Raw genomic sequence first — 17,622 nt, forward strand, 5'->3', positions numbered from 1 at the left:
GGTCCCACAGTGCAGGGATTCACTCCACAGGTACCGCTGGCCTGGCTGATGGGTGACTGCCAAAATGGAGAGAAGGGAGAGAGGGGAGGAGAAACCAAACAGCAGGTATCTCCCACCTGACCAGAGGGAAGAGGCAAGTCCACTGATTCAGAGTGTCGGGGGGTGGGAAGTGAGGGCAGAGTATGTGATGGGAGCATGTAAGCCTCTGTAAGGGACTACATGCATTCCATATTATTATGGTTAGTAGTAGTACTAATACTAATAATGCTAGTGTTTTATTATTGTTGTTGCTGTTAGAGGAGAGTGACCAGGAAGCTGCCTGTCACTATTAGTGTTAGGTGCTTGTGTGTCTGTTAGGTAGTGAGCCCTGTCACTGAAGATGTTGAAGCACAGGCTGATCCCTTGGTAGGATCACATGGCAGCGATTTCAGTATGGGTAGAGGTATAGGTAAGACAACCCCCAAAGCCTTGGATCTGAGTGCCTGCTGAGCCTGGGGGTGAGACCTTGTGTAGGAATCCTGGAGGCCACTGGACAGCGCCAGGCCTCTGACTTTTGCTGCTGCCCATAATCTGGGTGGGCTCTGAGGACATGGCCCATAGCCCTCTGGGGAATCTGATCAGATCTTTTCCTCTTCTTCTTTATGGCCTTGAGCCTATTTAACCTGATGTCCTCCTCCCTGTTCCCTGGGTATCCTGCTAATCCTCCCATTTCTCTCATGCTTGGTGTTTACTCTACTTGTAGTGCCTTCCCTATACCTTCTGCCAGTCCAAGCTTCTCTTCTTCCCAAGTTACTTTCCACTTTGCGTCCTCTTGGAGCCTTCCTGGCTTTAATGTATAACCTCCGAGTACCATCCTATTCTATATCATTTTGGTGCATATGAATAGAGACACTGACATAGAGACCCTTGCATGATTGTCCATCATTTGTTTGTTTGTTTTTTTCTCATGAGAATTCAGTTGGAGTCCTGGGGCAGGCCTGGCCAGCTCTAGAGAAGAACTTCTCCAGTGCAGGGAGTTGTCCTAATGGAGCACACAGAAGCAAGGTGCCAGGAAGGCAGTTCATCAGGTATGAGGCAGGTAGATGTTTCCAGAGCAGGAGCAGGGGTCTGGGAGTGTGCAGCTCATGCCATGTGTCCACTTTGGTCAAGCAGCCTGGGGTGAGTCCTCTTCTTCTGCACGTGGTGTCAGGAGCTTTTGGGCTTAAGGAAGATTGTCCTTCTGTGGCTGGGAAGGATGCTGAGGGTACCAGGGAGATGACTGGCTGCATCTAAAAGTCAAAAACTAAAAACAAATAAAAAACTACTTGTTTTTTGAGTTTTTAGAAGACAAAACACAAAAATAAGACAAAAACAGAGAAATCTAGCATTATATAATGCAGTGTAGCAAGCGTATTTCTTTCTGAGAAGAAAGCACTGCCAGAAGGTGGTAAGCAGAGAAACCAACTGTTGGTCGTGCCTGCCCTCCCCTGTCGGCACCTCCCCTGTCAGTGGCCAGGGTAAGGAGAAGCTGTGCTGCCATGGGGACACACATTTGGAATAATCTCGTGCAGCCTAGCAGCTTCTGCATGTGAGTGTGTGCACTTGTCTGTGACAGGATCTTTGGCTGTGCCTCAGGGAGCCTCCTTCATTCCAGCCCTGCTCTGTCCTGCTTCATTGTTCACAATCCCCCTCTGCCCCTGCCTTCTCTCCAGCTTCCTTTGTGTGTTATGCCTCCCACTCACAGCACCCACTGTCCCTTTTATCCGATCTTCTTGTGCAGGACCCATTTCACCCCTATTATATTCGTGTACACACACACCCTCCTTTTGGCCACCTCCCGACGTCCCTTTTTGTCACCTGTCTCCCACCAGCATCGTTGTGGGAGATAACAGCATTGTTCCCTGGGAAATTCCAAGCTGTGGTGGCACAATATTTTGTACTCTGGACCCATGACCTTTGAAGTGTGTTCCATGGAACAGCAGCAGTCCCATGAGATGGTCCTCAAAAAGCAAAACGGTGTCCTACCCGCAAATAAGTTTAGGAAATGCTGTGTATAATAGCCCCTCTCTTGGAGATCTGCCATGTTCGTTAAAGTGCATGTCCATCAAGCACATGAAAGCATTTCCCGACCTACAGAACGATATCATTCCCTTAAAACTATCACATTATCCATTAACATCTTGCAGAACTATAGTTACATGGACCAGACTTTTTGTATGATTCCCAAATGTTATTTTTTTTGTCCTCCTCCCAAAATACTCTAATCTGCTTGCTCTAACTGGAGCCTGACACCCCCTGAAAAACACAAGCACCATTCTCCTCCACCTTAGTCTGGGAAGCCTTAACTTTCCCTGCTTTTGGCCTTGCCTCCTCCCGAGCCCGCACTTCCCCTGCCTCTGTGGAAGGTGATCAGTGTCTTTTCTAGAACATCAAACCAGCTCCTTTCCCTTTAGTCTCTACATTCTTATTCTGTAGCTCCTAGCACCAAAGCCTTACACGAGTAGGCAAATAGCAGATATTTGATGAGCAAGGGAATGGCGTTTTTGAAGATCTTGCTACCGTCTCTATTACCTTTTCAAAACATGGCTACTTTTGTCTCCCACTTTCTGGGACCCACTTGCATAATACACACTAACTCTAGCAGGGGGTTCTCATTCTTCATCTCTTATTACCCTCCGTAACTTCAGAACCCATGTCAGTTGTGGATCAAATGCCGCAGCATCATGGCTGCTCAGCTTCTTTTGGCAGCAAAGTCTTCTGCCTCCCTACCGTGGCCATGCACATCCAAGACCCTGACCCTTAGTGTGTCTGTTGTGGCCTTAGCATCTTGCCTTTGACTTTTTCTGACATTCTCCTGTCCCTTGGGAGAGGATGGATGTAAGATGAACAAATCATATGCCACTCCCTCTTCTCTGGGAACTCATCATCCAGCAGGACATTTCCTACCCTCGCTGGGCCCTCCCCGCTTACCCCAGGCATTAGGTCTGTTCTGCTATCGCTCAACTCTGCAGCCAGACCTTTTGACAGAGCTCTCGCCCTGCTGCCTTCCCTTAGGTCCACATCATACACAGTCCTGCTGTTCATCCTCCGGGACAGTCGCCAGTGGTGGTCCACTCCTCCTCTCTCTCAGCACCTTGCCCTGAACCATGACAGGTGATCTCGTCTTTTTCACCTAAAGAACATTGTTCCCCATGCAGGCTGAATGCGCCCTGACCCATGACAGGTGATCTCGTCTCCTTTTCCACCTAAAGAACATTGTTCCCCATGCAGGCTGAATGCCTTCCTGTCCGTAATTTATCTGTTTCCTCCTCCCTCTTTGACATTTATCAGCCACTACAGAGAAAGGGGCTGGAGCCCTCCCCTTGCACCTGCTCTGAAGCCCTGCTGCATCTCTTGTCCCACCCTTTCTAGCATAATGATTTTCTTCCTCTGTGCTTCTTCCTCCTCCTCTTCCTACAGTCTTGCAAGGTCCTATCCTTTCTGAAAAATACTTGGCTTGATCCTGCTGTCCCCTCTTGACTCCTTATCCATACTGCTTGAAGGGAGGGGATTGTACTGCCCAGGCTTTCTTCCCTCATTATCTAGAAACTTCTCCAGCCATGATTTTGTGAAACACCTGCCTCTGAGTGCAGAACTGGCTCTAGCTCAGGAAGGACAGTGCCAACAGCCCTCTAGACTCTTCAGTTAGCCTTTGCCGATTAGACCAGGCTTGGCCCTACATGTTCCCATGGCTTTACTCTTAAAGTGTCCGTGCAAGGTCAGGAAGAAAGGCAACAGCTGCAGTTAAAACCATCCAAGTGAAAATCCTTGGCTGGAGGGGAGGGTTGATGGTGTAGGAGAACTTCCCAGCTCTCAAGAAGCCTTCTGTTTAGCCCTTTTTCTCCTGTGGAAGGCAGTTGAGAGGTGGGACTATTTCCAAGGCAGATGAGTTGGGGGTAGTTATTCATATAAGAAACAGGGCCTGTGGGATGGGAAGTCGGGAGCTGAGGGCCTGGCCCCAACTCTGTGGTATATCCACGCAAGTCAGCCCTGGTGTGGGGCTGGAGGGAGGAGCCACGGGAGGGGCGGCGGTGCTGAAACATGTTTTCATCAGAGCAGGTTTCTCAGTGACCTTGACCTTGTTTGATCCTTTTCTCCTTGCAGCCTCCTTATTTCCTCCACAGAAGTATCCTGGATAGAATTGGGTTTTGTTTGTCGAGCCTCCCCTCTGTCTGTGTGACTTCAGGACCCCACAATCAGAAGGAAACATTATTCACAAACCTACTTTGGGTGGGGGGCATGGGAGGCTCTGCCTTTCCTCGGAAGAGATCCTTCTTCCAAGGGCTGAGCTTTAGGCTTCTTTTCCAGCATCGAGGATGGCCATGGCAACCCCCTCTCTTGTGTTAGATTCCCTTGTGGTCCCTGCTCTGGGAGATGTGAGGTGGCTGCCTGAGATGCATGCGGGATGAGGAGTCTGTGTTCATGACACAGGTTTTTTTTGTGTGTAAGGACATGGTTACTACACCTTAGCTTCATCCCCATCTAACTCTCCTGAGAAACTTGGCCCTGCTTCCTAATTGCAGCATCTATTAATGAATATTTTAAAATCACAGAATAGTGAATAGGAAGCTTGGAAAATAAGAAGAAAGAAAAAGCAATATGTAAAATCCCAGCCTTGTAATAACAACAATGCTCATCATTTCAGTGTTCTCCTTCCAGCCTTTTTTTTTTTTTTTAACATGATATTTGGAAAACATTTGTAATCATAGTGTGTACAAAAGCATCGGTAGTGATTAAGACCTTGAGTATCCTTATTTTCAATAAAGATTCATGTGCTCCTCCAGCAGGAGTGACAGGTGGTACCTCAGGCAGACAGGCAGGGGTGGATCTATGGCTGTGTAGAAAACACTTAAGGTCTTTTCTATGGATCTAAAAACCTCCCAGCAATTGTGTCCAGGGTAGATGCTTAAAGGGCTTCTCACCACAGTAGTCAGTTAATTCTGAGCACTCCCACCTCACAGAACCTTGCAAAGAGAAGTGAATTGCAGGTTCAATATCCAAAGACCACAGTATTTTCAATGGCTTATTTTCTCAATAAGGACACTTATACCACCGTCACTATCACTGCACATCTGTAAAGATATTTACTTTTCAGAGTGCTTCCACATGTGCCATCTCATCACTCCTTGCAGCAGCCCTGTTATGTGGTCATTTTTATTTTCATCTGCATTTTGCAGATGAGGCTTCAGAGAAGTCAAAGACATTGCCCACATCCAAACCCCATGCCCTTGTCCCAAACAGTGACCATATTTCTCTAAGCACCATATTTCTGCCTGTTTCATCTGGCACTCAGACAGAATTCTTTTTCCTCTGCAGCACACTTTTTGCCTGGTTTTCTTATACTCCCTCCTCTCCCTTCCTGCAGGGGGCCGTGATAAGCGAGGTGGACCCATCCTGACCTTCCCTGCTCGCAGCAATCATGACAGAATAAGACAGGAAGACCTACGGAAACTCGTGACCTATTTGGCCAGTGTGCCAAGGTAAGGTGAAGGGACATGTCCTGCAGGGAAGAGGAGGAGGGTCTGGGTGGATGCAAGTGAGTTGGAATGAGCCTCCATCTCTGCCAGATGCCCAGGGTGCTTCTGCCTTTGTAGTGGATTCCGTTTATTCCTGGAACATCATCAGCCATTGTTCGCCTCATTTCCATCATTCCTATTGTTTCTTCTGGGATTCATATGAATGGAGTGGGAGCTAGAAGTGGGAACTGTGGGCAGAGGTGACAGTCCCAGACTGAGAGGACCAGGATGAGGCCTGGAACAGGAGACAGTGTGGCTTGGGGAGGAGAGATGGGAAGCTGCGGTTTACCTTGGGGAGATGGGAACTCTGGCTGATTCCACTCTGGCTTGTGTAATGGATTATTTTTAAAACGTCTGGCTTGTGAATATATTTGTGATTTTTTGAGTTTGAGTCAAATAATTCCATCTGTATCATTCAAGAGGCAGTCTTCAGCTCAGTCGAGGTCAGTGGGGGGTAATAGTGTCACCAAGGGGGGTGGAAATTGGTTCTTGGGGGCAGCAAAAATCTTACTCTTTTATGTACTCAGCACAGCTATACATACAGTATATAAATAGTTATACAGTTTATTTGTAGTATTAAAATTTAATTGGGCATGTGTGATTAAGGAAGAAAGTATAGAAAGTCTCTTTTGGAAAAAGGGATGATGATAATTTTTTAAAAGAGGTTGAGAAGCACAGATTTCTGTGTGTTTCTAGGTGCTGCTGGTCATGGAGGTTGGTAGAGGGAGACATACCAAGGACATGGTCTATATCCTTCAAGGAGAGAGAAGAGAAGTCTTTGCCTAGTTTGAGGATCATAGAATGTGAGATCCAGAAGAGCCCTGAAAAATAATCTAGGCAAATATGTGTTGCATTCTGCTTGGGAAACAGGGTCAAGATGGGACGAGAGTTTCTTCTGGGGTGTCAGTGGCAGAGCTTGGCCTAGAATCCACTTCTCCTGACTGCTGCCCCAGGTCTCTCTGCCCTCGCTCTTAGAGGGACTGGAGCCTGTCAAGTGTTTGCTGTGGCAAATAAGAAGTGGTGCTTGGGGCTTTCAGAACTTTCATCTTGTGTCTGTGCATTTTATAGGAGAATTAGTAAATTACAGAGAGGAGCTATAGATTCAGCACCGCCTTTGCTGGGAAACCCTGGATAATTCTTGAATGTGCTGATTATGTTCTTTAAGCAGGTGTCAAGTGAGGCAAGCACTGCATTTGAAAGAGCTGCAGGAGAGATAAATGTAAAGGATTGGTAGATAGTGATGGGCAGGTGGTAATGGGGATTTAAGAGCAGTCATCAAATGCTTACAAGGATATTGCATAGAATGAGGAGCCCTGAAGAGCTCTAAGCAGAAGGATGTGGACAAATAGATGATGAACAGTGTCTGTTTTTTTTCTTTATGATATCCACCAAGGACCAGAAAAAATAAATAAATAAAAGATTTTAAGCTTCAAAAAAAGGATTTGGGTTAGAATCAAAGAAGAACTTCTAAACTTTGTGCATGAGACTTTGGACTAAAGAATAGAACAGAAGGGTTTTTTTTTTTTTTTTTTAATCCTACAGGTCTTTAGATATAAGAAATATTCCCATCTGTCTCAGAGGCAAGAAGATGGACTAAATAACCCATGATTGATCTAGGTAATTTAGCAATTTAGTCTGCTGGAGGCTAAGCAGTTTTAAAAGCACCTTTCTTAGGTACACTAACGGGCATAAAACCAGGCATTTTTAAAACCAATTTACAAGAAAAGTTTTTATGGGGACCCATAACGGATTCTCAGCTCTTTTAGAACCAGAAGAAATTGGGATCCCTGGAGATATGCAGGGTACATTTTTCATTCTGCTGTGTTTACCACATCCTGCAGCTAATGCACACTTATCTTCTCTTTAGAATAGAAGGTGAAAGAGTTGGAAGAACACTTTTCTTCATTCTGACTTGTTAAACAACGATGGGATAAAACAGATTGGGAACAATTAAAGAGGAAAAGACTTCTGCTGGGGGAAGGGGAATGAAACCCAAGAGGGGCTGAGAAGAAGGTCATGAAAAAGGAGAAACAGTACAAACAGTACATTTTTATTGAAGGACTGTACTAGATGCAGGCTCTCTGCTTCTCAGAGGGTGATCATAAGCATTACATCCTGTACTCTTGTGAACAGAGAAAGTTCTTCACAGATTCCGGCAGGTGGGAGGTAAGCATCCTGTTGCCACTTTCAGTGGGAAGAATTGTTCTGGGATGCCTGCTGCCTCTCTCCCAGGGGGCCTGTGTTCACCAGGAGTGTGAGTACCTGGCAGGCTGCAGAGTTTACTAACTAGTCATGCCCACCCGTCACTTTCTAATTCCGTTGATCACAAGTTCACACGTGATGACTGTTGGAAACAAAACCTGAAACAGAATTGTTCTAAAGACAGTGAAGTCTGGGTCAGATAGTGTTTGCCACTCTCCTGCTTAGCCAGGGCTTTGGGAAAGGAGGGAAACTATGAAAATGAATAGCTGGATTAAGTGGATGATACTGGTGGGAAGAAATGATCTATTCTGGGTCATGGCCCAGGAGGCTAAAAAATCAGGCTCCCATGGAGGTGGAGTGTGCTTTACAGACTGGCGTGATCATCTCTCAGTGACATTTGGCATTCATTTATTTATGTATTTATTCATTCTTTTTTTTTTCTCCCCACGCTGGATTTTATTGAGTAGTAGTTACCGTGGTGTTTTTGAACTGGCTTGCATGCGTGTGGTCAGATGGGGCCTAGGGTGTGTTCATTCTTTATTTAACAAATATTTAGAGTCTCTGTCTGCCAGGCAGATTGAAAATTCATAGTGACAATGAAGAGACATTTTGAGAAAGTTGGGGAAAACCTGGGAATTTCCCTACCCAGTGCCAAACTAGTGGCCATAAAGGGTGGTGCAATATATGACTGTGCTGGTGACATAGGAGATGAACCAACCAGCAGAAGACAAACAAATAAGGACCACTAAGTGATGAAATAGGATCCTGGAATCTAAGGAACCAGTCATCTCGATGGCCATTTTTGACACATTCTTAGAATAGATCGTTAAACAGATGGTTGTGATTATTTAGAAATGAATGGAAAGAAATAGTTCCACTATCCTCTGTGAAAGCCAGGCCATGTCTGGACCACTGCATTCAACTCTGCACATTGAACTCTTCCAGCCTTATTTTAAGAACTACATCGACCAGTAAAAGTATTGTCAGGGGGAGCAGCACACTGAGGTATCCACAAACTGTGTCTGCAGTTGAAGGATTGAAGGATGTTTTCTGGCAGGAGTGAAAATGGAAGAAAAGTGATTCCTGACTTCAGGTGTCAAGAGAGCTGCCTCAAAGAGGAGAGAACAGGCATGGTTGCTGTTGCATTAATGGACTAGAAAGATTAGGACTCTGAAGTGAAGAAAGATCCTGCCCACGTGGAGCTGTCCAGCAGTAATGCCGCCTCTGGAAAAAGTGAGCTTCCGGTCACTGGAGACCGGATAACCTTCTGTTAGGGATGCTGTAGGAAGAATTCCTCCACTGGGCTGGAGGCTGGATTAGGTAATTTCTAGGAAGATTTCCTGCCCTGAATTCTATGTTTCTATGATGTTGGGAAAAAAACAAAAACAAAAACCATACATTATAAAACTGAAGACCTCAGAACAGAATATTACTACTCTCACCAACATGCGCTCCATTTCTCAGCCTCCCTAAATAAGTTAAAGCCTGGAATTTTACTTCAGATCTTATTTACATCTTCAATCCTAAGAGAACTTCTTTCTAGTTCCCTTGGACTCTGAGTGGGATTTTGGGGCGTCACCTGGGACCAAGAATCATCCTGGGGTGTGACAGTTTGAAACAGTCCTAGTTACTCTTTTGGGATCCATCTCAGCCTGAAATGAATCCTTTCTATCTTCCCTTTCTTGCTCCTGATAAGTTCGAGCATCCATCTCCTGGTTCCTCTCTAAATTTTCTATAATTTTATGCTAAGGAATCATAGAATATCAGGATAGGAAGAGGCCTTAAAAGTCTTCTAATTCAACTTTCTAACCACTCTATTCATTTCAATTCAACAAATATTTATCAACTAACTATAATGAGCCAGAGCCTGGAGAGGGATCTTGGTGAATTTTCATGTTATCTTTCTTGACTGTTGTCCATCTTGCACTTATCTAGCTTTTTTGTTTGTTTGTTTTTCTGGCCTGCTGTCTGCTTGCAGTTATTTGTTCATGAAAAGGAGTAGAAGGCAAATACTCAGATACAAGCAGCTCATGAATGTCCCTAGAAATTGAGAGACAGGACAGAAAATCTAGTCTAAGAGTAAACAATTGCCTAGGCAGAGCTCACAGTGGGGATAATCTACCCACAGTGATTACTGGGAGTTGACCATGTGCTTGAAATAGGAATTTCTAGATATCTAGTAAAGAAATCCTGGATTATTTTTATGGCACTGAATTCCTCTTTTCCATCATCATTATCCTGCTTTGTCATGATCATCTTTCTGCTGCTCCTAAAGGCATCAGTTGTTAGGCCCTTGATGTATCTGCCATTTAATTCAGCTCTTAGCAATGCTGCTGAGATGCTAAGTGTTCTGGCAAGGAATGCGGGTGTAATATTGGTGAGGAAAGATGACAAGAAACCATGAGGGGATATTCTGTCATGCCAATCAAACCAAGGTGCCAGTATTCACAAGTTATTATTTGATAACATTTGCTCTTATTCTACTGATTTCAGCCAGAGATAAATTGGGCTTATAGCCAGCACTATCTTTTGCAGCATCACCAGAAAAATAGAAATAAGCAGAGAGAACCAGAAAGACAGTTAAAAGATGAGGAAGTAAAAACTGCAAGGGTTTCCTCCCACTATATTCAGCATGGAAGAGCCCAAGCTGTCCAGACTGTCGTCACTGAATGTGTTTTGTTGTAAGGATCTATTGAGACATGTTTTTCACATCCTGATCTTTTCTCTGAGATCATTAATTTAAGGAAGATGTGAGGAGTGGTGATGGAAGGTTCAGAAAATAGGACTGATGAGAACATTCCTCTAAAACTTATACCTTTTCACATCCATTTTTAATTTATTTTGTTGCTTATGTATAGAAAGTTTTTAATTTCTATTATGGTTCTCACATTCTACACAAATTTCTGAGCAATATCTCTTAGGTGTCCTTTTGTTACCTGTATAGAACACAAGCCCTAAAGAGCAAAGTGTTGTCTGCTGAGGAACATAACATCACAACAGTAACTACTATTGTTAGTGATCACCTTCCTTGGAGCTGTGCAGACCTTCAGAACAAAGGGAAGAGAGGCATCTTAGGATGGATGGAAAACACTGGGGTTCAGATTGTAGCTCCACCCCTTCTCACTCAGAAAACACATGGCCATTCAAGCTGGGTAATCTCAGAAGAGTTTAGTGAAAAGACAGTCTACAATGATGTGGATAGGGAACAGGGAAACCAGAAATGTTTAGATTTCCAAGTTATCCCAGGGTTCAAACAGCAGGGACGGGAGACAGTCTTACTTCTGGGCCTGAAGGAGCAAGGAGAGGAGCTGTGCCATGAATCTGGAGAGAGAGAGCTGACAGGAGCTGTGGCCTTCGGTAGAGAGGTGCCACCCACTCATGGTGAGTCCATGATAGGGGACAGGGGGATCGATATCCTCACTTCACTGTGCTCCTGTTCTCTGACCTCCTGTCATTATTTGTCACTGACTGAATGCAACTGAATCCAGGTGATGGGGAGCCCACTGATGCAGTTCTTGTGGGTCAGCCTCCCAGGGCATCAGGTAGAGGGGAGAAGATGGAGAGTGGATTTAAATGGGGCAAATGGAAGATATTTGGCACAGGATGAGGCCTTGGACACATTACTCAACATTTCTGAGTTCACTATTCTTATTTTTAATTTGGGAAAAGAATATCCATCTCACAGGGTGTTGTGAAGAAATTTTCCAGCAGTCTCTCTGCAGTACCCACGTACTCAGTACTTGTTAGTCTGCCTCCTGAAAGAGGAGAATAATAATAATATACATATATACATACATATATAGTAAGGTTTGCAGTATCTGAAGGAATAGATGTACATGTAAGTTACGAAGCATAATAATAAAATGCACACCCGAGAGCTTACCTTTCAACTTTGGAAGAAAAAATCATCTGTGTTCTTGAAGCAACCTGTGACTCCTCTCCATTCCAATCCTTTATATCCCCCCTAAATATCCACTCTTCTGAGTTTTGTATTTATTCTTCTTTTGCTTTTTCGGTATAGTTTACACGTTTCATAAACACTGTATTGTTTAGTTTTATTTTTTGAGCTTTATAAAAATGGTATCGTACCATATGTAGTTTTCTATGACCAACTTTTTTGAACTATTATGATATGCAACAACATGGATGAATCTTCAAACGTAATTTTGAGTGGGGGAAAAGCACTTAATGCTTCCTACCTCTGGAACCAATCTAGTAAGTGATAAGTAAGTGCTAGCCATTATTATTATTATCTTTAACCTACATTATTGCACTGTGACAAGTATTTTGCATGCATTAACTTGATAATCACAGCACTTTGAGATGGATATTATTATTATTCCCACTTTCCACATGATGAAACAGGCTCAGAGAGGTTAGGTAACTTAACTGTGAACGCACAGCCAGTATAATCTAGAGTAAGGTGGTCTAGCACCAGAGCTTAAGTTTTTATCCACTGAATTGATGAGGAGGCCAGAGTGAAGTAATGGAGTGCAGGGGATAGATTTGGGGAGAGTAGGAAGATAGATGCTGGAGGCAACAGTAATGGAGTGCAAGGGATAGATTTGGGGAGAGTAGGAAGATAGATGCTGAAGGATGTGCTAAGGGTTGGACTGGAACAGGAGAGTGAAGGAGAGTGGTTAGGGAGATGAGGGCGCAGGCAGATGTTATGGTGGTGGGCAGTGACTACTTTGCATCAAACCTGCTTTCTTGGGGCATTCTAAGTGTGAAGGTTGATGCAGATGGGAAATGCAGGTGGAGATTGCCTCAGACCTGGGCTTCTGCTGGCCAAGGCAGCAATGGTGACTGTGGATGTGCAGGTGGTGTGGGAGACCCTCAACTTCCTCCCAGGTGTTTGTGTCCAGTTTTATAACGGTAAACACTGCTCATTTATGCTCATCTGTGGATGACAGTCAACTATGCTTTAGTGACTGAATTACATCAAGAAAAGCAGAAAAAACAAAAGTACTTAAGACCACAGAAACTATTTAAAGAGATGAGTAAAAGACTGCCAGTAGCAGGGACCCTGGACTCAAAGCCTGGGTCAGTTGGATGGTCTCTCTTGTATTCTAGAAATGGTCATCTTGTTCGGTTTTCTCCAGTTCGAGATGTTTCTTTCCCTCGGTCTCCTGCCTGGTTCTATCTTCTGCACTGCTCTGGCGTCAGAAACACAATATTGGCATTAGTTAGCTGTCAGCTAATCTGCATTTTGAAGTTGGTTCACTTCCTGGACCACTGCTGGACTAGACAGGCCAGTGCCTGCGCAGCCCTGATGGGGCTGAGGGACTAGAGGGGCTCATGGAAATTCTATGAAAAGCAACTGTGTGGGGGGTCGGGGGAGAGCCAGCTGTGATGCTCCAGCTGCGGAGACAAGCATTTGTGATTCCCTGGATAGCAGTAACCCGGACAATCAGAGGTGAAAACCATGTGGCCATGAAATAACTATGAGAAGCAGCCCTGGTAATTCCAGGAACCGGTAAATGCCTTAGGTAGTAAATCAAAGACCCAGCATGGATAAAGGGATTCCTGATGGAAAGAAGAGTGTTGGTTTTTCTTCACGTGCATCTTCAGTGTGACCCTTAGAAGGGAATTTGACTTGGTGGGAGTGGAACTATGAACTACTAGAGAAGGAAAAAGGGGGCTTGAAGAAAAATACTGACCCTTGGAAATTATGCAGGGGATTTCAGCCCAGGAAGAATGAACCCCAGAACCCTCTTTTCTAGAAGGGGAAATGTGCATGCTTTCCAACAAATCCCTCACCTGTAAAATAGGCATTAAGCTATTACCAAACACAACGGTAGTGAGGATTATATGACAACACATAATAAGGTAGCCCTAGGCTTGGCTCACAGAAGGGGCCAATGACAAATGGCAGTCTCTTTCTCTTGCCTTGCTTGAAAGTAGGGGTCTTGTTTTATCACCTGTTCCTCATTGTCCCTAGCACTGCTATGTCAAAGTCTGTGTTAGGGCGATGGTTAAGGTTAGGATTGGAGTCAGCAGAAATAGTACTAATAGCAGTAAGGTTGGTAACACCTAGCAGGTTCATAATACGTATTGAATAAATGAATATGTATGCCTAATAGTGTGATAAAGTTTTGACTTTTTTATTAATTAGAAAAATATTTCTTTAGTATAGAAAATAAATGCTGAAGAATACAAAGAATTTTTTTAAAAAGCTACCATCTAGAGATAGTAACGATTAATATATTGACACATTTCTTTCCTGTCTTTCTTTAGAGCTTTAAAAAAATAGACTCGAATCATATTATTTATTTAATTTTGCTGCTTGTTTTATTCTGCTTTGCATTATGCCATAAGAATATTTTCTTAACATTAAAAACTTTATGCATAATAGTGTATCTTGGGCTGTACCATATTTTAATTAACCTTATCATTAGACATCTAAGTTATTTCTAAAACTTCATTGCCACAAATAACTCAGTAAACATCTTCGTGTATAAACATTTGTCTGCATTTTAGATGATTTCTTTGGGATAGATTTGTAGCAATCATGGTCATTTTTTTAAGGCTTGCGATACAAAATGCCATATTGTTCTCCAAATTACCCAATTTATAGCTCTAGTATGACTTTACATGTTTCCAAATGTAAGTTTATTTGCTCATCATTGCACAGGCCCCACTGCACAAACCGTGCTATCACCATCATCAAGAAACCCTTAGAACCACATGTCCATATGTACTGCACCTAAACCTGATCCTGGATTGGAAAAGAGTAAAGGAATTGGTCAGGAGGCCTCCCCTTTGGGGTGTTGCAGGTTAGGATTCATTTTATTTTTCTCTAACTAATAGACTTCTTAAAGGGGACCATACATTTAAAGTTCGGATCTGATATGAAATCTGGAAAGACTTACTTGTTTTTGTCCTTGATGAGGTTTTAGTTTTGCCCCTGGGTATGTTTCAGCTTTTGGCTGGTCCTGCAGTCAGTTCCTGGCTTGGCCCAAAGTGGTCTTAACCTCCTCTGTGCTCATCTGAACTGAGGTCCTTATTTATCTGCCTTCCACAAGGAAGCTAGGACTCCTTGGAGTTTGTCTCCTGGGCAGTAGTGTTGAATGAGCCTCTGAAACTTAAGTGTAGCCATTTAATTTCTTTTTCAGGCTCCTGAAGTCTATGCTTCACCAACAGCAGGCTTATTAGAAAGCTGATGTTTCTGATTCCACTTAGATTAGGTAAACTTAGCATGTCAGGTGAAATAAGTCCCAGTGCATTCAAGTTTTTCTGGAATTCATGCTAAGGAAACACGATGATTAAATTTAGTTCAGATTCATGGGATGTTGGAAGTAAGGGAGTTCCCTAAATATAAATACTGGAGAGACAGCCTAGGGTAAGGGAAGAAGGATGTGTTTTTCACTCGGTGGGTTCCAGATTTGGAGTTGTTTTTCCTGCCCCCGTTATGGTGTTATTTTCAGCACGTTTTGTATTTCTTCTTCACCTGTCATTGGTTAGCTGTTACTGTGTGCCCTTCACTGGTATTTGGGGTTATGTATATTTCTAGCATATATCGGATACTGACATTTTATGTTACAACACTAAATTTGTAGAGAGACTACCTTTATTATATACACTTCTAGAAAGTTAGGTATGCTGCCACCACGTGGTAGAGTATCTTAGCTCAGCTGTCCAAGAAGACATAGATGGTTCTTGTCAGAAATTTCAAATGGTAATATTCTGCTCTCTCCTCATTAGACCTTGGGTTTTCCAGGCTTTACTTTTTAAAATTTTATCGAAATACTGAAACGTAAATAACCACTAAGCAACAATGATTTTTCCTAAAATGGGTTTAATATAATCTTTCTCAGAGAACTGTAGTAAATATTTAATTAAAATAACCTTTGTGAAAATAGCCTGGGTATGTAATAATTGCCAGTTGAAACTGGGAATTTTATAATGATGCTATTTTGGGGGAAAACATATGGCTAAATAATGTGATATATCTATACCAATTCTTAACTTTCTTTTATAAAATCAAATCTTTTTTTAAGTTAAAAAAAAAATCCCTCCTGTTTGGTTTGTCCTCAGTCTTGGGTAAATTTGAAATCACAGCACTCCAGGCGTACTTACCTTTTGGAACTTCTACTGTTTTCCTCACTATTTTCATCAGTCACAAACGCTGAGGATAAAAGTCTTTGTCTTTTCAAACTTTCCCTTCCAGACACTGTTTTCTTTCTCTAGACATGGAGGATGAGGACAAGAAACACATCACTACCTAGGGCTTTTTGTTGCTGGGAGTATAACCTTGGTGAATATACTCGCTACTTGCAGACAATTTCTGTGCTGGTTTACCAGCTTCTACTAAGAGAAGAACATCTGTCCCCGCTCTTTCACTCCATCTCATCTCTTGGATTGTTTTAGATAAAAAGTCTTCTTTCTTAAAAGTCCAGCATCACCTAAGCAGAGCAAAATAATTTGAATACAATTCAAAAAAGACTTTTGAATTTAAAAAACTCATATAATGGTGATGGGCCCAGTCTCTTCTACAACTTCTGATTGTCCACAATGCTCTCTCCATGATAGTCGGCACGGATGGTAGGTCTTTTTGGTGGGTGAGTTTGCAGAGCAGCACTTTGCAAGTTGGCTGAATTCAATCAGATTGGGGGCTCCCCAAGGGGAAAGTGTGGTGTCTCACACCCAAACCCCTGGGGGCCAGTGCCAGGCTCCTTCTTCCAGACATGAAGTCACTGAGGCCAGACAGACCCAGATTTCCTTCATGATGTTTCTTTCCACTGTAAGGGGCTGTACCCAAAAGGGAGTGCCCAGACCAGGGCTGGTGGACTGGCTCAGCGCCAGAAAGAAGGCAGAGCCCCTCTGCCAGAGGATAGAGCGTGGAAAAGCATGCCAGGGAACCGGAGTGGACTCTGTCTCACCAAGGAGGAGTATTATTATTTCTAAATTGGGCAAGTTTGACAGCCAGCCCTATTTCTCCCAGAACCCAGACGGGAGCACTTTGTCAGAGCTGTGGTGACTCAGCTAGGACAAATGTTTTTCCGGACAATTTACTGACATAATCCAAGTGTGTGTCCTCATGGCCCTGTTTTTTTCTTTTTTTCTCAGATCCTCCCTGCCACCCTCCCTCACTCCTTCTAGGTCAAGAGAGGACCAGCTTTGGATTGGAGAGCTACCCCAAACCCTAAAACCAGTGCATTTTTCTCCCTCTCATCTCTCAGACTGTTCTGTGCTGTTCTGAGCTGGAATTTCATCTGTCCCCATTGCTGGTAATTCACGTGTTGGGTTTTTCACAGCAGCTCCTCTTGGCCTGGTGCCCAGGGCAAGGTCTGAACCTTGTGCTGTGACACGCCCCACCCTGATTCCCTGCCCAGGAAGAGAATGTCCTCTGTCTCTAGACCATAGGCTGTTTTCCTTTGCAGGAAGCGCGGGCTTCAGCACTCATTTGCTGATGAGAAACTCCCTGTTTTGGACGTGCAGAACCACTCCTCACCCTCCCCCAAACCCTGATTGTGATGGAGCTGTTTATTAGGACGCCTGCAAATCAGTCCAGATTTAATTCTGTGCATACACAGGGCGCTTGTTTAGTTTTTACATACACACCAACTTAGAATGGCCAAATAATCTTCTGGCTTTTTCAGGCTGCCCCTGAACTTGCAGGCTAACGAGGGTGGAACACTTAGAACCCTTCCTGTTTAGTTTCAACTTTCAAATATGTCCCCTCCCGCAGGTGTCCTCCGTCCAGCTCTCCATGACCTCCCTTGCTGCTCCCAGGTTTACACCAGTGTCTGAGCTATCAATGTTTTCCTTCGTGTACACATGGGGACCTCTTCAGTGCCCTTGGCCTCGACCACTCTGCCAGGCATCAGAGGGAAGCCTGGCTGCAGGGCAGGGCCGCCTGGGCAGTGGGAAGTGGAGCGCCTGT

At 43.8% G+C, this 17,622-nt stretch overlaps 1 protein-coding gene across 1 annotated transcript in view; it reads left to right on the forward strand.

The window, feature by feature from the left end:
- LOC102891261 (kalirin RhoGEF kinase) overlaps window positions 1-17,622 on the forward strand; it is a 295,084-nt gene that overhangs the window by 38,902 nt on the left and 238,560 nt on the right. Inside the window, exon 3 of the mRNA XM_025052186.1 lies at window positions 5,384-5,498. Within this exon, the coding sequence (XP_024907954.1) occupies window positions 5,384-5,498 (115 nt within the window). The remainder of the gene's footprint in view (window positions 1-5,383; window positions 5,499-17,622) is intronic.

Source organism: Pteropus alecto, unplaced genomic scaffold (genome assembly GCF_000325575.1).
Source record: "Pteropus alecto unplaced genomic scaffold, ASM32557v1 scaffold251, whole genome shotgun sequence".
Taxonomy (NCBI): domain Eukaryota; kingdom Metazoa; phylum Chordata; class Mammalia; order Chiroptera; family Pteropodidae; genus Pteropus; species Pteropus alecto.